Source organism: Bos grunniens, chromosome 28 (assembly GCF_055505025.1).
Source record: "Bos grunniens cultivar Pamir isolate PY7600 chromosome 28, Bosgru_T2T1.0, whole genome shotgun sequence".
Taxonomy (NCBI): Eukaryota; Metazoa; Chordata; class Mammalia; order Artiodactyla; family Bovidae; genus Bos; species Bos grunniens.
Genome location: NC_141192.1, coordinates 39,966,605 through 39,988,024, shown reverse-complemented (window position 1 = coordinate 39,988,024; position 21,420 = coordinate 39,966,605). Strand labels below are relative to the sequence as shown.

Sequence of the window (21,420 nt, the reverse complement as noted above, 5' to 3'; positions counted from 1 at the left end):
ACAAAGATGTTGTTAAAGAATAAAAGGCTTTTCAAAAAAAAAATCAGTTAACTTACTCATTTTTCATTCATTCAATGAAACAAATATTTTTAATGATAAAAGGTGCAGTGTACAAAGAAGATGGACATCATAAATCATTAGATACCTAATAACAAAGAAAGATACATAAAACAAAAATCAGAAGAAATATAAGGAAAAAGAACAAAATACATAATCATAGCGAGACATATTAACATTTATCTGAGACTGTTTTATCAAGTGCAGAAAAAATAAGAATAGGAGCATCTTGAATGATGTCATTAATAATTTAAATATAATAGATTAATATATTTAATTAATTTATATTAATCTTATATCCTGCACAGATATATTTAAAATTTTGTATCTCATATGTGGTTATTAGATGTTTATAGGACATTTTCGGAGAAGGCAATGACACCCCACTCCAGTACTCTTGCCTGGAAAATCCCATGGACGGAGGAGCCTGGTGGGCTGCAGTCCATGGGGTCGCTAAGAGTCAGACACGACTGAGGGACTTCACTTTCACTTCTCACTTTCATGTATTGGAGAAGGAAATGGCAACCCACTCCACTGTTCTTGCCTGGAGAATCCCAGGGACGGGGGAGCCTGGTGGGCTGCCGTCATGGGGTCGCTAAGAGTCGGACACGACTGAAGTGACTTAGCAGCAGCAGCAGCAGCAGCATAGGACATTTAGAAAAACTGGCAAAAAGATTAAAATAGACTTTTTTCATGTTATTTTTCAAGGTGAAACCTGAATAATAACTACCCCTACACACACACACAGGCATATACTCTATTAACTCTGAAACTTGGATTACTGTTTGATTGGATTCACTGTGTTGCTCACTTCTTTTTCAGTATTAATTATCTTCTGATCATGAAGACCTATCTCTTGCGATTTTTGTGAGAATTAAATGAAATAACGCCTGTAAAGTACAAGGAATATAGTGAATATTGACAGTTACCAATGACTCTTATGAACTGGTTGTTATTTCCGTTAGATGGGAATTGGCATGGGCAAAGGATAAACATAAGAATGGGCATGTTTTGTTCATTTCACCTGTAAACTCTATGCACCTGTGCTGAATCAGACACCACAGAGTGGTTCCGTTCGGGTGAGCACGAATGTCCAAGTTTCTTACCGTCTCTCTCCTCTCCTGCCATCCCCACCACACACACACACACACACACACACACACTCTCTCCCTCACTCACACACTCACTCTTTCACACGTACTGTCTCAGAGCTCACAGTAGTGGAGGCATCAGGTAAATGCAAACGCTGTGGTACCTGGTGCCTCGCAGAGCTGTCATAGAAACACAGAGGTCACGTGAGTGTGGAGGAGGTGCTGGTTCCTGACCTGGGGTATCTGGAAGATGTCACTGAGCAGATACTGTTTGGGCTCGAGGAGCAGCCAGCCTGGCTTGAGCAGAGGAAGCTAATCCGTAGAGGAACCGGGCATGGTTTGACTGTAGCTTGCTGTGTGAATCGAGGGGCTGTGATTGCCCGGGTTTCAGAGTGTGGACACTATCTCTGAGTTATGGGGAATCATGGAATATTTTAAAATGCAGGTTTATTAAGGTATAATTTACATAGAGTAAAACTCACCCTCTGAGGGTTCACTCTGATGCGTTTTGACAGATACATATAATCCTGTAACCACCACCACCACCACCAAGAGAGAGAATTTGCATACCTTGGAAAAACTCTTCCATGGAGCACCGCCCTCAGACCTTTCCCTTCAGCCTCCAAAGCCGCTGGTCTGATTTCCGTCCCTCTTCCAGGATGTCACACAGAATTGTTGTATGAAACGCTTCATGTGGGGCTTCCTTCTCTTAGAGTAGTGGTTTTGAGAGTCATCCTTATGTGACATGCATTGGTAGTTTATTCATGAGAGGCTTAAAAAGATAAAAGGATGCCACAGAGCTTTAGGAAGATGAATCTGCTTGGGGTGGTGTGTGGGTGACAGAGGAGAGGGCCAACATCTGGTCCGGAGAGAAGGACTGTAATTCAGTGTGAGATGGTGGCAGGGTAGTCGGGGAGGGGCATCTGCAGGGCATTCAGTTCAGTTCAGTCACTCAGTTGTGTCCAACTCTTTGCGATCCCATGGACTGCAGCACTCCAGGCTTCCCTGTCCATTACCAACTCCCAGAGTTTACTCAAACTCATGTCCATTGAGTCAGTGATGCTATCCAACCATCTCATCCTCTGTTGCCCCCTTCTCCTCCCACCTTCAATCTTTCCCAACATCGGGGTCTTTACCAATGAGTCTGTTCTTCACATCAGGTGGCCAAACTATTGGAGTTTCTGCTTCAGCATCAGTCCTTCCAATAAATATTCAGGACTGATCTCCTTTAGAATGGACTGGTTGGATCTCCTTGCAGTTCAAGGGACTCTCAAGAGTCTTCTCTAACACCACAGTTCAAAACCATCAATTCTTTGGCACTCAGCTTTCTTTATAGTTCAACTCTCACATCCATACATGACTACTGGAAAAACCATAGCCTCGACTAGATGGACCTTTGTTGGCAAAGTAATGTCTCTGCTTTTGAATGTGCTGTCTAGGTTGGTCAGAGCTTTTCTTCCAAGGAGCAAGCGTCTTTTAATTTCATGGCTGTGGGGCATTAGGTTGAACTGGAATAACTGAGCTGCAGGCTAGAAGGAGGGTTTTAAGGACGGAGCAAGGAGATAAGTTAGAAAACACAGTAGGTTTAAACCATCCGTTTCGTAGCAGATGGGAAGGAGTAGCATGGACACGCAGCTGCATCAGAGCCTCATGGAGACAGTGGGACGTTTCTGTTTGGTTATAGGCAGAGAAATCAACCAGGGGAGAGACGAACCCAAGGCTCTGTGAAGGGCAGGGCGGGTGGGTGCAGGTGGGCAGTGATGGGAAGCAGGGTTCTTTTAGCTTCTGCTACCTGAGTGTGGCAGAGGGACACGATGGAAAGAACTTAGCATGCACGCACACACGTGAGCACTCAGGGCTGCCCTGACCTCAGCTCAGCTCCTGAAAGCTGTCTTGTACACTCTGCATTTTGTCAGGGGGCTGGGGAAACCAGCATCTGGATAATGTTTCTTAGAAAGTTTTACTTTTTGCTGTATTCTGATCTCTGGTAAAGCAATCCAATCTTATAAAATAACTTAATGGGTTAACATGTCTCTTCTCATTTGGCAAACTTAAGATAATCTTTGATAATAATGATTTATGGTAATATGCCATCTACTTGCAATACTCTAATACATTCAGTAGAAAACACTACATTTTTAGATCAGGACCTAACTTCTTGGAAGAAAATCACGTATTATTTTCCTGTCGCATAAACTTTCACAGACTTCTGATCCTCCCTGTGATATCTCAGTTAAACGTTTCTTGCCCCTAGAAATCGTTTGCTTTCTCATAAAGATGCTAAGCTGTATTGTGTCTGGACTTTTTTAAACTTGTAACTTCAGGCACAAATGACGCACTAAAGGTTATGAAAAGCATGATGTATTAATAAGATAAAATGGTAAAATGCAGGTTTGTTCTCTTCACAGCTAACTGCACTGAAGTTTGTATTTTAAAAGCCACTGAAAATTTATAAAAATATGCGAACACTCTCCCTTTGTTTTTCCCTTAGTTTTGCTACTCGAGAAGATAGAGTATGATGACATCTGCAACAAGACACTGAAGATTACAGACTTCGGCTTGGCGAGAGAATGGCACAGGACTACCAGGATGAGCGCAGCGGGCACGTACGCCTGGATGGCCCCGGAAGTTATCAAGTCTTCTTTGTTTTCCAAGGGAAGCGACATCTGGAGGTAAGTAAGCATCATGCATCTTGCTCTTGCAGATGTTCGTGGAAACTGGTTGCTGCACTTCCATTAAATGAGTCCCAAGTGTTAGTTGCTCAGTCGTGTCCAACTTTTTGTGACCCCATGGACTGTAGCCCACCAGGCTCCTCTGTCTATGGGATTCTGCAGGCAAGAATACTGGAGTGGGTTGCCATTTCCTTCTCCAGGGGATCTTCCTGATGCAGAGATCAAACCCAGGTCTTCTGCATTGCAGACAAATTCTTTACCATGTGAGCCACCAGGGAAGCCCCAAATGAGTCCCAAAGTATTGAATAATTCTGAGCATAATGGATAGTAAAGATGGTCCACAGTTTGTGGTTGTTCCACTTAAGAATTTTTTTGACTTTACAATGGCGCAAAAGTGGTAGGCACGCCCTCAAAACTGTGCTTGGGATTTGGCGTTTTGATCTTTCCCAGCCTAGTGACACATGGTCCAGTCCTCTCTTGTGAGGCCAGGCAAAGGCAGTGAGCTGCAGCTCCTGGTCAGCACCACCATCAGGAGGGGAAACAACCAACACACTTAGAACCATTCTGAACCCACCCTGCTTTTCAGTGTTGGTATCGTATGCAATCAACTACACGAGATATTCACCACAAGATCAGCTTTAGGCTTTGTGTTAGATGATTTTGCCCAACTCTAGGCTAATGTAAGTGTTCTGAGCACTTTTAGAAAGACTGGGCTAAGCTTGGTCTTCCCAGGTGGTGCCAGTGGTAAAGAACCCGCCTGCCAGTGCAGGAGACAGAAGAGATGTGGGTTTGATCCCTGGGTTAGGAAGATCTCCTGGAGGAGGGCATGGCAACCCACTCCAGTATTCTTGCCTGGAGAATCCCATGGACAGAGGAGCCTGGTGGGCTACTGTCCATAGGGTCGCAAAGAGTCGGACATGACTGAAGTGACAGCACAGCATACACACTGGCTAACTTTCTGTAACGCTGCTAAGTCGCTTCAGTCGTGTCCGACTCTGTGCGATCCCATAGACGGCAGCCCACCAGGCCCCGCTGTCCCTGGGATTCTCCAGGCAAGAACACTGGAGTGGGTTGCCATTTCCTTCTCCAATGCATGAAAGTGAAAAGTGAAAGTGAAGTCACTCAGTTGTGTCCGACTCTCAGCGACCCCATGGACTGCAGCCCACCAGGCTCCTCCATCCATGGGATTTTCCAGGCAAGAGTACTGGAGTGGGGTGCCATTGCCTTCTCCACTCTATAACGTTAGGTGTATTAAATGCATTTTCAGCTTATGATATTTTCAGCTTACTATGGAGTTATCAAGATGTGACCCCATTGTAAGTTGAGGAAGATCTGTATGAGCCTTTTTGAAGGTTTTGTGGTTTTGATCAAGATAGTTATAATCATGACAGAATGGGTAACTTGAGATTTTGATTGTCCTAGGACTTCCATTTGATAGGAGAATCTTTTTTTTTTTTAATAATTTATTTTATTTTATTTTTAACTTTACAATGTTGTATTGGTTTTGCCATATATCAACATGAATCCGCCACAGGTATACACGTGTTCCCCATCCTGAACCCTCCTCCCTCCCCATACCATCCCTCTGGGTCGTCCCAGTGCACCAGCCCCAAGCATCTAGTATCGTGCATTGAATCTGGACTGGCGACTCGTTTCATATATGATACTATACATGTTTCAATGCCATTCTCCCAAATCATCCCACCCTTTCCCTCTCCCACAGAGTCCAAAAGACTGTTCTATACATCAGTGTCTCTTTTGCTGTCTCATATACAGGGTTATTGTTACCAACTTTCCAAATTCCATATATATGCATTAGTATACTGTATTGGTGTTTTTCTTCCTGGCTTACTTCACTCTGTATAATAGGCTCCAGTTTCATCCACCTCATTAGAACTGATTCAAATGTATTCTTTTTAATGGCTGAGTAATACTCCATTGTGTATATGATAGGAGAATTTTATTAAATCAGAGGTTTGATTAAAACTAGTTATAGTTTGAGTTAACAGGAATAGCATTTTGTAAGACCTGTTGGTAAATAAACATAAATCTCACTTTAAGGAAAATTTTGATTCCTCATGACTCACACACAGAATGTTAGCATGGAAGGAGTTTGAAGACAAAATTTAGATCAGCTCCTTCATTTTATAGATCGAATCATCTAAAGATTGAAGCTTCTGGTTTGGGAATGGAGAGCTGGACCAAAATGGGATCCCAGGTTATCCAGGTTATCTGAATTTTCCATCCAGCTTTGTCTCATTAGGGAGTGAAGACACCATCCATACCAGAACAACGCAGAGGACGACAGAACAACTCTGTTTATTCTTACAATGAACCAGGAGCTTACTGGCCTTCATTTAAGGCTCATAAAATGCTGTGTGACTAGTATTAAAACTCCAGGGTTTTTTTTTTCTTGTTGTGTTTTAACAGCTTTATTGAGATATAATTCATACATCATATAAACTATTGAATTCGCCAGTTTAAACTGTGCAATTTCATGGCTTTTAGTATATTAATCGGAGAAGGCAATGGCACCCCACTCCAGTACTCTTGCCTGGAAAATCCCATGGACGGAGGAGCCTAGTAGGCTGCAGTGCATGCTAAGGGTCGGACACGACTGAGCAACTTCACTTTCACTTTTCACTTTCATGCATTGGAGAAGGAAATGGCAACCCACTCCAGTGTTCTTGCCTGGAGAATGCCAGGGACGGGGGAGCCTGGTGGGCTGCCGTCTGCAGGGTTGCACAGAGTTGGACACGACTGAAGTGACTTAGCAGTATATTAATAGAGTTGTATACCTTCATCACCACAATTGAGAACATTTTCATAATCCATAAAAGAAATCCTATTAAAGGTAGCCATCTCCCTCAAAACTTCATCCCTCCCAGCCCAAGGCAATCATAAATCTATGTTTTGTATCTTTAGATTTGCTTATTCTGGACATTTTGTATAAATGGAATTATGTAATATGCGGTTCTCTTAGTGGCTTTTCAGTTAGCATATTTTCAAGGTTCATGTCATAGAATGTGTCAGAATTTCATTCTTATTTATTGTTGAATAATATTCCATTGGATGGATAATACCACATTTTCTTGTCCATGTATCAGTTGATGGCATTGGGGCTGTTTCCACTTATTGACTAATTCTGAATAATGCTGCTATGCACATCAAAGTTGTTGTGAGGATATGAGTTTTCCTTCTCTTGGATAGGCGTGAAATTGCTGGGTCACAGGGTAATTATATAGTTAATCATTTGAGGAACTGCCAGACTGTTTTCTACCAGTCCTCATTCCCATATACAGCAGTGTATAAATAAGGCCTTCTAATTTAATTGTTCTACTTATGACTTTTAAGAAATTTATCACCTGTGCCAGGGGTTCTATAGCGTCTTTGGGCCATTTTGAGAAATACAAATGCTTGGGCCTCACCCCTTACTTGATAACTTGTACTCTGCTGATAGAGACTGAGGACATGTGTCTTCATAAAATATTAGATGTGTTGTTCTTGACTTAATCATAATAATTTTCTGAACATATAATGCCAAAATACTTAAGTGAAGTAGGTGATTGTTTTAAAAAATTATACTTCAAGACTCTGAAAACTCATAAAAGGTACCATAAATCAATTTTACATTCTGTATAATTACTTAACACTATAACCATTTTACTAGTTGTGTGCCTTTTAAAATAAACTATGTAATTATAAGCTATACAAATGCTGTGCAATCTACATAAGTGCTTTATAGCAACCTCATGGACTATAAGCACAGAATCAAGAAGTAAGAAAAAAAGAATGTCTAAAAGCAGTCACAGTCTGGGCCTTGAAGTCCAAACACTCATGGAGAGGAATTCCCTCAAAATCTGTTCTTTTCTCAGTTGTGTAATATAAGCTTGGTTGTCTGATTTTCAGTAGAAGCATCTAATCAGAAGAGGGGAGAAGGATGCTAAGCTGGTAAAAAAGAAAAAAAATTAAAAAAAAAAAAGAGGCAGTTGAGAACAGAATAGGCGACAGGAGCAAAAGACAGCATGAAATTATGAAAAAGACCAGAGACTACCGACCTCCGTAGCCACCTGGTGTGGAGCCAGACGTCCACACACATCTCCAGAATGCATCAGTATGTTAAAGCAGAGTCCTAGGCATCAGAATGTGGAAGGCAGGGAAGGCTGTCCCTCTGAACTACACAGACCTTTGCCTTAGAACCTCCTTTGTAATATTCCCATAAAAATAATTGCATTCAAGAAGCATCGCCCTGGTCTGTGGGGCTGGTATTATATATATATATACACTGGTGTATTTAGCGATCGCCCTCCTTCTGCATCTTCCCTCCTTACCAGTTACTACCCTACAAGAGAACTTTGACAGATACTATCACTGAACTTTTATTGTGACTCCTGTGACTACCCCCGTTTCACACTGACAGAATTAGACATTTCCTCAGAATTGTAAAACTAATGAATAGCATGCTCTGATCCCTGGCTTAAGAGCCATGTTCCTGCCACCACAGCCCTTAATTATTAGATCACTTGTGTTCTTAGCAGAGGGCTTTTTATACTATATCCCACTGAGTTTCAGAGAGCAGAAAAATATGCATTATGCTTTAGAAATTGTCCCATAGAAATAGTTCCCCCCACCTTTTCTTTTCCAGATTGGTTCTTACCAGACTACTTCACTCTGGAAAAATGACCTATCCTAAAGTATTCATTCTCTGAAATTTCCAAGAGGCAAAGTTGGGCTGTTATTGTTTTAATTTTGTTATTTTCTATTGAGAATAGCGAGGAAGCTTCTTTGAATTTAGGCAGTTTTCGGTTATCCTAAGAATTTTTTGGTCTCTTGCTCTGAAATGATTTTTGTTGATTGAACTGTAAATTAAGTTTACTTACTCTTGAAAGTAAGTATGTGTCTCTGCTAATGCATCATAATACAGATAATTTTTAAGAAACTAAGCAGATAGCTTTTGAAAAATCCTGTTTACAACGTCATTACTAATACTTATAGCATTATATAACTTAGAAGTACTGCATTATATATTCCTTTTATAAAAAAATGTAAAGCAGTGCTTTGAGAGGGTAGGGCAGATATCCCTAATACTTCACCAGTGATTCAAGATCAGCTTCGAGGCCATGTGAGTGCAGACACAGTCAGCAGAGAGTAACAGTCCCGCAGCTCAGCCCCAGGCCTGCCGCCTCCAGGTGCAGGTGCCTGTCGGTGCTGCCCTCTTACTCCTCCTGGTGGAGAAGGAGCCCTGGACTCAGGGGCCTCAGGCCGGAAGCACCTCTGCTTCTGGGCCAGCAGAACATCAGCTGGAGGATCTGTGAGCCCCATTTGAATGGGCACATTCTGTTGTTTCTACATCCCTTTCTGAATGTTTCCAATGTAGTCTAGAGTCCAGTGGGCACTACTGGAGAGATCTATACAGGCAGTGGTCATGGCCAGGATGACCTGCACCAGGGCTCCAGAGTCTCTGTGCAGACCAGGTCTTCTTCATAGACGCCTTTTTGTATTTGTGATACTGTGAATCACTGTATCTCTTAAGATCAGGAGATAATCAAATGAGACTCGGAAATCAGTTCCAATGCACAGTTAAATGACTTTTATTGCTTCTGAGCTGTTTTGCCTTGGAGAAGGCAATGGCACCCCACTCCAGTACTCTTGCCTGGAAAATCCCATGGACGGAGGAGCCTGGTAGGCCACAGTCCATGGGGTCGAGAGGAATCGGACACGACTGAGCAACTTCACTTTCACTTTTCACTTTTATGCACTGGAGAAGGAAATGGCAACCCACTCCACTGTTCTTGCCTGGAGAATCCCAGGGATGGGGGAGCCTGGTGGGCTGCCGTCTATGGGGTCACACAGAGTCGGACACGACTGAAGTGACTTAGCAGTAGCAGGCATATTTTACTGCCTTCTGTCTGCTGTCTTTAAAACTATGTTCAAATACCATATATAAGCAGCAAACAGAAGAAATGAGAAGTTACTTCTTTAAATTTCAAACTGTTATCTGTTCCTGGTGACTGGCAAGCCTCTGCCAAAAAGTTATGCTTGCCTGCAAGTATCCCATTTCACTAGAGTCATATATAACACTGACCTTCCCCCTACCTCTTTGGAGCAGCTTTTCAGAGCTATCTGAAATGCTATCTCCTGGGCTATAGTCCTCATTATGCCCTCAAATAAAACTTAACTCACACAAACACAAAAACATTCAAACTTTTTTTAACTTAGTTAATGAAGTTTGAAAAGATTAGAAAAGTGAATAGCACTGTACTTCTTATGTTAATAGTGGGGGTTTAGTTGTTAAGTCATGTCCAACTCTTGCAACCCCATGGACTGTAGCCTGCCAGGTTCCTCTGTCCATGGGATTCTCCAGGCAAAGATACTGGAGTGAGTTGCCATTTCTTTTTCCAGGGGATCTTTCCAACCCAGGAATCGAACCCAGATCTCCTGCACTGCAGGCAGATTCCTTACCGAGGGAAGGAAAGTACTGAGCTACAAGGGAAGCCCCTTATGTTAATAGAGCTTAAAGCAAATACGGTCCTTTCTTATATGCTAATTTTTTTTGCATGTCAATATTTTTTTGAATTTTTTAATTGAAGGATAATTGCTGTACAGAATTTTGTGGTTTCCTGTCATACATCAACAAGAATCAGCCATAGGTACAAACCCGTGTCCCATCCCCATGGTTATGTGTTTTAAAGTCAGGTGAGTGTCAAGAGTGACTGATGTTTTATGTAACAAAACAAAAGATAATCCAAATGCACTTTATGTTTTGAAGATGACTTTCCTGGTGACTCAGTGGTAAAGAATCTGCCTGCCAATGCAAGAAATGCAGGTTTGAGCCCTGGGACAGGAAGATCCCCTGGAGAAGAAAACAGGACTCCAGTATTCTTGCCTGGGAAATCCCATGGATAGAGGAACCTGGTGGGCTACAGTCCATGAAGTCACAGAAAGTAGGACATGACCTAGCAACTAAGCAACAACAACAGAGAGAAACTAAGGTTCTGATTGGTTTTGTAGAAGAAAATAAATCTGTATAATGTTCAAGGCTTATTTCTATGCTCCTCTGTACTGCCTTGAACTGGACCAACTCAGAGTGTCTAGTATGGATGTGAACTGAAATTTGGTCCTTCAGCTTCATTTACAAATTCATTTCGAGATCCTTCTACTGTGAATTTGCTGGTTCTTGTATGTAATTTCATTTGCCCTTTAACTGAAACAGCAGTGACTCAGCTGGTAAAGAATCCACCTGCAATGCAAGAGACGATCCCTGGATTGAGGAGATCCCCTGGAGGAGGGATATGCTACCCATTCCAGTATTCTTGCTTGGAGAATACCCATGGACAGAGGAGCCTGGCAGGCTGCAGTCCATGGGGTCGCAAAGAGTTGGACACGACTGAGTGACTAAGCACAGCACAGCACACACCTACATCACATCTGCTGATGCTTTGAAGAGCTTGGCTGCTGCAGTTGTTCCTTGTTTTTTATTCCCCTTTCACTTTACCTCCCTCAGTTATAAAAAAAAAAAGATGTGTCATATTCTCCCAGCAGGCTCAGGGAGGCCCACAGGATTTCTTTGTTCATTACTAGTAGGCATTAGGTGGAAACATGAGTAACACATCTCCTAAATATAAAGGGAGAGGCAGAGAGAAGCAGTTTCTAAAATCTGTTTTAAAACAGCATGATTGCAATTATGTAAAGTTTAAAAATAAAATAAAATTAGAAAAAAAAAAAAACACAGCATGATTGGACTTCAGTCCTGTGCTGTATAGCATGAGATTCTGTAGGGCTGGAATCTTCAGTGTCCTGAATATCTTCAGGAGGTGTGGAAAAAATGAGACAGAAGGACAAACATCAGAACAACCACATTGCTCTTTATGTGTGGCCTGGTTCTTGTTGTTCAGTCGCTCATTCGTGTTCAACTCTTTGTGATCCCAAGAACTGCAACACACCAGGCCTTCCTGTCCTCACTATCTCCCAGAGTTTACTCAAACCCATGTCCATTGAGTCGGTGATGCCATCCAACCATCTCATCCTCTGTTGCCCCCTTCTCCTCCTGCCCTCAATCTTTCCCAGCATCAGGGTCTTTTCCAATGAGTCAGCTCAACAGTATGAAAAGGCCTGGTTCTGGACCCTGTTTAATTCAGTCATGTACTGCTTTTAAGCTTTCCTATTCACTAAGTAGTTTCACTTCCTCAGAAGAAGGCATAACTGATTTCTGGAAGGAGAGTAATTGTATATGTTTGGAATGTTAAGTGAAAGAACCCACCTCTCACACTGGGATAAGGGCCCCTATGGGCTTTGTTGGAAGAGAAGATTGATTATTAGGAGCTGGATGAAGGCACTGATGTGTTTCTCCCATTGATTGTGTCATGAGGAAAAAACCCCACTTAACTTTATGAAAACTCTACTTTCCAGCTACGGAGTGGTGCTGTGGGAGCTGCTCACGGGAGAAGTGCCCTACCGTGGCATTGATGGCTTGGCTGTGGCCTACGGGGTGGCGGTCAACAAGCTCACTCTGCCCATCCCCTCCACCTGCCCTGAGCCATTTGCCAAGCTCATGAAAGGTATTTGGGTGTCTCTGTGTGTCTGTGGGATCAACAGGAATCACTCATTAGAACATCTGTATATGAAATAGATAACTAATGAGAACATTCTGTACATAGCAGAGGGATCTCTTCTCAGTGCTCTGTGGCAACCTAAATGGGAAGGAAATCCAAAAATGAGGGGATATGTGTGTACATACAGCAACCGAGCACACACATAGCTGATTCACTTTGCTGTACAGCAGAAACTAACACAATTGTGAAACAGCTATACTCCAATAAATATTCTAAAAAAGAGAACATCCATATTTTTTTTAACCAAAAGGGTAATTTCTGTAATTCTGATTTTCAAACGATTTTAAATAATTATGCTGTTTTAAGAAAAAGAAATCATGTCTTTGATCTAAGATGTCAGATTAAGTTTTGACGAACTAAGTAACTTAAAAACATTCCAGTTTAATAATAACTCATTTATACAAAATTCAGTTGAATGGTAGTAAATTTTTCATCAAATGCACTAGTGGAGTTCAAAGGCAATATTGATTTGGCTTCATACGTGCTGCTTTTAATTCTACCTAATGATCAATAATCTTTTATAGTCTCAACTGGCATGGTTTTGCCATGACCTTATCTATTTTGGTCTTATCTTTTTAAAAACTGTTAAGTAACTCTTTTTGTGGGCATTAAGTTACCTTGCTTAGAACCTCACTTGTGACTATAACATTTTAGAAACCTAGGTTTTCTTGGATTGACTTTAAGAACTCTGAAACTGTAAGTCACGTGATGAGGGCAGCTTAGGCGAGATGGAGTTTATGGTAAGGCAGAGGAAGCACACATACTAATGTCAAGTCATACAGACAACAAGAGCCTTACCTAATAATAATTATTTCACAGGCTACTGACACAGGCATGGTGTAAAATAAAATTTTCAAAATCATTATCGACTGATGTTTAAAATCTTGAACAGACCCTGTCAACACAGGCTGACAATCTGAACTATGTGGAGAAATGGACTTACCATGATTCTTATTTATTTTAGAATGCTGGCAACAAGACCCTCACATTCGACCATCTTTTGCTTCAATTCTTGAACAACTGACTGAAATTGAAAAGGCAGTTATGACTGAAATGCCTCAAGAGTCCTTTCATTCCATGCAAGATGACTGGAAACTGGAAATTCAGCAAATGTTTGATGAGTTGAGAACAAAGGAAAAGGTCAGTGGTAAATATTAACTGCATAATGTGTTCACACTCATGAAGATTATGGAGAACACGAGTCAAGAACCACTAGACTAAACCACTAAACCATTATTTAAAAATATTTTCACACATCAATATTTGTTGATTCTTTCCTTCTAGTTAAAACAGAACTGTACTCAAAATGTATAACTGGAAAAGAAATAACCTTTTACTAAAGGTTATTAAAGGAATTTTATTAAAGGAATTTTCAAATATTAAAAAAAAAACTTTAAAGAGGAGAAAGAATGACATACTAAACCCTTTGTGTGCATTAACCAGCTTCAATAATTGTCAATAGATAGTCACTTTGTTCATTTCTTTTTCTTATCATCTTTTTTTTTTATTAAACTGGAATATTTTAAGTTAAAACTTAAACTCTTGTCATTTTAGCTTTAAATATTTCAGAATGCATCTCTGATGGGTAGGAATTTAAAAAGTATTTTTCTTGCCATTATTATCTTTAAAAATAACAGTAGTTCCTTGATACCATGTAAGATTCCATATTGAGATGTCACTCAAGATGTCAGAGAGTTTATCTGAAAGATGTCTCCTTACAGTTGATTGGTGCAAATCAGAATTTCAACTTGGGCTGCATGTTTTCCGTTAGATTCTTTAAAACTTCTTTTATGCTAGTTCCCCCGTCTTTCCCCTCCTTTTGTCTTTAAAGCATTACTTTGTTGAAGAAACTGGAAAATTGCATAAAAACTTTTGAACTTTTTAATATGATGAGTGAAGCTCTAGGTGTGTGCATTTTTAAGAAAAGAAAAGTAATAAACCTGAGTGTTAAGCATGCTGAAGCTGTGCATGTATTAACTACATACAGAGTGTAAAGCAGGTGAAGCAGAAACACACCTAATAGGAAGGCAGACAAGTTGGGAAGTGAGTTCCTAGTGATGACTGACTGTCAGCAGTCCCCCAAAACCCCCAAGTTTGGGGCCTGTTGCTGTGTTTCAGTGGCAGTACTTACTTTTTAAAGGCTATTTTTGTAACACTTTAGCATTTGGATGACTCAGTTTATCTTGGTTGTCTGAGGCGTCTAATTGTTCAACAGATTACATTCTTCTCTTGTGCATAGGAACCTGAATGTGAGGTCCATGAATCAAGGTAAATTGGACATGGTCAAGCAGGAGATGGCAAGAGTGGCCATTGACATTTTAGGAATCAGTGAGCTAAAATGCACAGGACAGGGTGAATTTGATTCACATAACCATTATCTCTACTACTGTGGGCATATATATATATGTGTGTGTTAGTCACTCAGTCATGTCTGACTCTTTGTGACCCCATGGACTATATAGCCCACCAAGCTCCTCTGTCCATGGAATTCTCCAGGCAAGAATATTGGAGTGGGTTGCCATTTCCTTCTCCAAGGGATCTTTGCAACCCAGGGATAGAACCCAGGTCTCCCACATGGCAGGTGGATTCTTTACTGTCTGAGCCACCAAGGAAGCTGCCTTTAAAAGAAATGGAGTAGCCCTCGTAGTCAACAGAAGAGTCCAAAATGCAGTACTTGGGTGCGATCTCAAAAATGACAGAATGATCTTGGTTCATTTCCAAGGCAAACCATTCAATATTACAGTAATCCAAGTCTACGCCCCAACCTCTAATGCTGAAGAAGCTGAAGCTGAACAGTTCTATGAAGACCTACAAGACCTTTTAGAGCTAACATCAAAAAAAGATGTCCTTTTCATTACAGGGTCTGTAATGCAAAAGTAGGAAACAAAGAGATGCCTGGAGTAACAGGCAAGTTTTGGCCTTGGAGTGCAGAGTGAAGCAGGGCAGAGGCTAACAGTTTTGCCAAGAGAACACACTGGTCATAGTAAATATCTGCTTCCAACAATACAAGAGATGACTCTACACATGGACATCACCAGATGGTCAATACCAAGATCGGATTGATTATATTCTTTGCAGCCAGAAATGGAGAAGCTCTATACAGTCAGCAAAAACAAGACATGGAGCTGACTGTGGCTCAGATCATGAGCTCATTATTGCAAAATTCAGACTTAAATTGAAAAAAATAGGGAAAACCTCTAGACCATTCAATTATGACCTAAATCAAAACCCTTATGATTATACAGTGGAGGTGATGAATAGATTCAAGGGAATAGATCTGGTAAACAGAGGGCGTGAAGAACTGTAGACGGAGGTTCATAACATTATAGAGACAGTGACCAAAACCATCCCCAATAAAAAGAAATCCAAGAAGACAATAGTTGTTGTCTGAGGAGGCCTTACAAATAGCTGAGAGAAAAAGAGAAGTGAAAGCAAAGGAGAAACAGAAAGATATGCCCAACTGAATGCAGAGTTCCAGACAATAGCAAGGAGAGATAAGAAAGCCTTCTGAAGTGAACAATGCAAAGAAATAGAGGAAAACAGTAGAATGGGAAAGACTAGAGATCTCTTCAAGAAAACTGGAGATACCAAGGGAACATTTCATGCAAAGATGGGGACAGTAAAGGACAGAAATGGCAGGGACCTAACAGAAGCAGAAGATATTAAGAAGAGATGGCAAGAATACACAGAAGGACTGTACAAAAAAGGCCTATGGACAGTGACTGCAGGCATGAAATTAAAAGTCGCTTGTTCCTTGGAAGAAAAGCTATGACAAACCTAGACAGCATATTAAAAAGCAGAGATATCGCTTTGCTGACAAAGGTCCAAACCATAGTCAAAGCTATGGTTTTTCCGGTAGTCGTGTGTACGGATGTGAGAATTGAACCACAAAGAAGGCTGAGTGCTGAGTAACTGATGCTTTCAAATTGTGGTGCTGGAGAAGACTCTTCAGAGTACCTTGGATAGCAAGGAGATTAAACCAGTCCATCCTAAAGGAAATCAATCCTGAGTATTCACTGGAAGGACTAATGCTGAAGCTGAAGCTCCAATGCTTTGGCCACCTGATGTGAAGAATGACCCAGTTATTCTTTTCCAATGACTCATTGGAAAAGACCCTGAAGCTGGGAAAGATTGAGGGCAGGAGGAGAAGAGGGTAACAAGATGAGATGGTTGGATGGCATTATCGACTCAATGGATATGAGTTTAAGCAAACTCTAGGAGATAATGAAGGACAGGGAAGCCTGGCATGCTGCAGTCCATGGTGTCACCAAGAGTGGGACACGACTTAGCAACTCAACAACAGCAGCAATGTGCAATAAATGTCCGGGCAATACTACATTGCAAGTTATTGATAGACTTCATAAAGTGATGTAATTGTCCAGGAAGGCATTTTTATATGCCATATATTTGTGATTCTAAAATTGTAGAATTCTTTCCTTTTTTATTTATTTTGAATTGGAGGATAATTGCTGTTCAAAGCTATGTTGGTTTCTGCCATACATCAGCATGAATCAGCAATGGGCATTCACATATTCCCTCTCTCCTGAACCTCCCTGCCACCTCCCACCCCATCCCACCCCCTAGGTTGTCCCAGAGCACCAGGCTGAGCTCCCTACACTACCTCAGCTTCCAATTAGCTATCTAAAATAGTAGAATTCTTTTTAAATAGACCATAATGCTCTGCTAAATAAAGAGTCCATTTACATGTTCCAGTGCTTGACATAAAAATATGGGATTATAGTGTAAGTGGGTCATTCTCCCATGTTAAATTACCTTGACTTATGTAGTATGACTCAGCATTACATCACTAGACTTTCACATTGACCATAATACTGAAGGCACATAGCCAACCTAATTGCAGAGGAAAGAGCAAAAAAAATGGTGTTTGTAGTTTGAATATATATATATATATGTATATATGTGTGTATTTTATATATATATGTATTTTATATATATATATATATATACATACGCATAACAGTTCTTGAGTTAGTGTATAAAAATACTGTGCATGGGACCAAGATACCTTATACCTAAATCCAGTTTGTGAGTAGCTTACTTCTGCTATTACCAGGCTGAATTGTGAATTAATACAAGGTATGTCATGGGTATTCCCCCAACAGTGAAATTTTCTCTTAAAAAAAATACAATTTAAAAGCATATCTTTGGGGAAATTGTTGTCAGTTTCCATGTTACAATTTCCTCCAGCAAATGTGTTGAATGTCTGCTGTGTGCTGGGACAAGTGTGAGAGCCCTGTGATGTGGCATCCTATATCCTTCAGCGGTCCTGGACCGCCAGGCTAAGGGTTTGGATCCCACTGACAAGTTTTCAAAAGGGGCTTGATGTGCTATCCCGGTAACCCTTGCCAGTCAGCCACTGAAGTCAGAACCTCCTTCTCACTCCCCGTCTGCCATCCCTCCTCCTGCTTCCTTTGTGTGGTAATGAGATATTGTTCCCATAGGTACCCAGTCTCAAAGGTCTTGAAGATGCAGCCTCCCCTGTGACAAAGACCATCGGTGGTAATTCAGTCCCCTGACCCTGTGGTCCTCACCTGCATCCCTGCAGCAGCATCCTGTCTGGGTGCCCTGCATCCAGCCTTGCTCCCCTAACTGAGCCCCTCAGCATACCAGTGACACTCGAAAACGCAAATCAGAAGCCCCTCGCCTCAGTGGCCGACTCCTTTTCCTTATAGCGTCCTCTGTTCCACATTCAGCCTCCTCTGTCCCCAGCCAGCCTGAACTCTTCCATTTCCTCTAGGGCCGCTCTCCTGCCTTTTGGCCTTTGTGTATATTGTCTGTCCCTGGCCTGGCTTACCCTCTCCTCAGAGTTGCTGCTGCTTCATCCTCAGGTCCCCAGAGCCCCCTTCCCTTCATCTTTTGCACCACACAGAGCGTCACAGCGTCCGGCACTTTCTTTATCACAGCCACACTGGGTCATACTTTATTATTATCTGCTTCTTTGTGTCGTCCTTGGTCTGCCTTTCCTACTCGTTAAGTTCATGAGCTGTTCTGTTTTATCCTTGGTCACGCTCATCTGTAACACTGAGCAAAGAGCTTGGCACGTGGTAGACATTCAATAGACATATTAAATACCCAAGTAAAATTTCTTTACAGGTTCCTAATATATACCTTAATAGGTGAGAGATATTAGTACTTATTATTGTCATTTAAAAAAAATATCGGTGCTGAACCTTCGTCGCTGTGTGCGGGCTTTCCCTAGTTGCGGCGTGGGCGTCTCACTGCGGTGGCTTTTCCTGTTGTGGAGCGTGGGCTCTAGGACGCACAGGCTTCGGAGTTGCAGTGCACGGGGCTTAGTTGACCTGAGGCATGTGGCATCTTCCTGGACCAGGGATCCACCCTGTGTCCCCTGCATTGACAGGCAAATCCTTAACCACTGAACCACCAGGGAAGTTCCAGTTGTCATGTTTTTTCAGTGAAAAGATAATTTAGAAGTGTGTAAATGCCATGAATTCTATTTTGAATCTTATGCAGCGGACACCTCAGCTGTTTAGCTTCTGGTTATATATAAGAAACTTCCATACGTATGTGCAAGGAAATTAAGGTTATTCACTTCTAAGTATTGTCTGTAATAATGAAAAACTGGAAACAACCCCATTATCCATTAATAGGGAAATAAGTGCCTAAACTACTGTATATTCTTACAGTAGAAATCTGTACAGTACTTAGATGAATGAACTCCAGCTGTATGTTTCAACATGGATAGTAGTGAGTGAGTGCTCGGTCATGTTTGGGCTGTGATTCCATGGACTGTAGCCCACCAGGCTCCTCTATCCATAGGTTTTCCAGGCAAAAATACTGGAGTGGGTTGCCATTCTCTTCTCCAGGGGATCTTTCTGACCCAGGGATTGAACTTGGGTCTCTTGTGTCTCCTTTGGCAAGTGGATCCTAGTGCCATCTAAATTTCAGACAATATAACATTGGGCAGAGAAAGCAGTTGCAGAAGGATAATCACAGTGTATAAATTTATAAGACCACATAAAACAGTATTATTCAAATGTACAGAAAGGCAAAGTATAGACAGAGGAAGGATACAAAGGATACAGCTTAAGTACAGCAGGTCTGAAGGTGAGGGGATAGGATTCACTGTGACACAGGGAGGACTTTAACAGATCTGAAACAGACACGGTCAACATTTAGCATCTGTTAAATATTGATAGTAAGTGCATGAGTATTTGCTGTTCTCTCTAGTTGTAGTATATTTAAACTATTTCATAATTTTAACTAATTAAAAATAAAGGTTAGAGGGAAATCTTTGAGCTGCTAAAATCCTTTTTTTTTTCTTTTTTGTAAGGCATTTTTTCAAATAGTAGACTTCTAGGTGATTTACTGACTTCCTTAGATTTTTCAGTGTTTTGTGTTTAAAAATTCAAAACTGATAATGCAACCTTAGACCCTGACCCCCTTAATAAGTACCTAGAGCTCATTTAATAAGAAACAGTCATCCTGTTTGAGTCTGTTCAGATCATATCATCAGTGTCACGTTCAACCAAGGGCACCATGTCTTAAAGGGACTTTCCCAGTAGCTCAGTGGTAAAGAATCTGTCTGCAATGCGGGAGACGCAGGAGATGTGGGTTTGATCCCTGGGTTCGGACGATCCCCTGGAGGAGGGCATGGCAACCCACTCCAGTATTCTTGCCTGGAGAATCCCATGGACAGAGGAGCCTGGTGGATGACAGTCCTTGGGGTCACAAAGAGTCAGACACGACTGAAGCGACTGAGCACAGCACAGCAGCACCACGTCTTAAAGAGCTCCCCGAGGTGGACGGCCAGAGACACAGGAGGGGCCTGCACACCTGAGCATGGGGAGAAGAGAAGTGGATGCAGAAGGGGGGCTGGGCAGTACGGGGCTGTCCTCGGTGCTGGAGGGACTTTCTAGTAAGTGAGGGAGGAGATATATTCCAGTTGTTCAGGGTTCAGAAGTAGGAGGACTCTCAGGTGAGTGCTCCAGGCATGAAGATCACGTCTCAACAACTTCCCAGCGCTTGGAGCCAAGCAGGAGGGCAGTTGAGCCCGCTCCAGCTGTTCTGGCCCTGCCCCCGAGGAATTCAGGCAGGCTGCAGGGGTGTGCACACGAAAGTCTACCAAACCATGACCGGCCCTGCCCCCGTGCTGTATTAAGTTTTTAGCAGAATGCCAGAATCTCTAGCAGCCGAGCAAAGTGGTACAGACCGAGGACTTGAGCCAGACTGTCTGGTTGGGGTTGGCGCGCTGCCACTGGCTGATGGAGACTGTCCTGCCATCCTCCCACACCCCCACAAAGTGTCACAGCCATGCTGTCTCCCTACTCAGGATGGTGTGGGCTTCCACGAGCGAGGTGTCCAGACGGCTCAGGCCTGCGTGCTGCTTCCCAAGTGCTAACAAGTGTGCATGTTCACCTTGCAACAAAGAAAGCAGTGGCTTTGACTGAAGCCGGGGCAGGTTCCTGCCAGCACCCCCACCCCCAGCCCAGCCCAGGTGTTTGGGAAATGGGGCTCCGAGCTGGAAAATGACTGAGTGCATTACTTTTTCAGCCTTTCTGAAATCTTTGAAGGATTACTATCCTAAAATGAGATGCTTAATAGCAAAAGTAAAAAACATTTGGGGAATGGAAGAAGACTTGGAGGAAAAATAAAACTTGGCATCACAGAATTTAAAATTTGGAAGCAATGTCATTAATAACTAACTATTATTATTTTAAACTTGGTAATTATATATGAAACTGTACGAGAGAGGCATAACCAGTGAGTTAATTCTTATCGTAAGTTAAAGTCACTCAGTCGTGTCTGACTCTTTGTGACCCTATGGACTATACAGTCCATGGAATTCTCCAGGCCAGAATACTGGAGTGGGTAGCCCTTCCCTTCTCCATGGGATCTTCCCAACCCAGGGATTGAACCCAGGTCTCCTGCATTACAGGCGGATTCTTTACCAGCTGAGCCACAAGGGAAGCTCAGTTCTTATCATATGTGGTGAGAAAATCAAAAAAG

General features: G+C 42.0%; 1 protein-coding gene across 3 annotated transcripts in view; it reads left to right on the top strand.

Annotated features, from left to right (window-relative positions):
• Positions 1-21,420, top strand: part of MAP3K21 (mitogen-activated protein kinase kinase kinase 21) — a 58,902-nt gene that overhangs the window by 13,919 nt on the left and 23,563 nt on the right. For 2 of the 3 annotated variants that reach the window (XM_086381077.1, XM_086381078.1), the window contains exons 2-4: positions 3,640-3,820; positions 12,230-12,378; positions 13,397-13,572. In XM_086381077.1, coding sequence (XP_086237203.1) covers positions 3,640-3,820; positions 12,230-12,378; positions 13,397-13,572 — 506 coding nt within the window. Of the gene's footprint in view, positions 1-3,639; positions 3,821-12,229; positions 12,379-13,396; positions 13,573-17,894; positions 17,953-21,420 lie in introns of all 3 variants that reach the window. The other variant, XR_015156552.1, reaches the window with a different exon arrangement.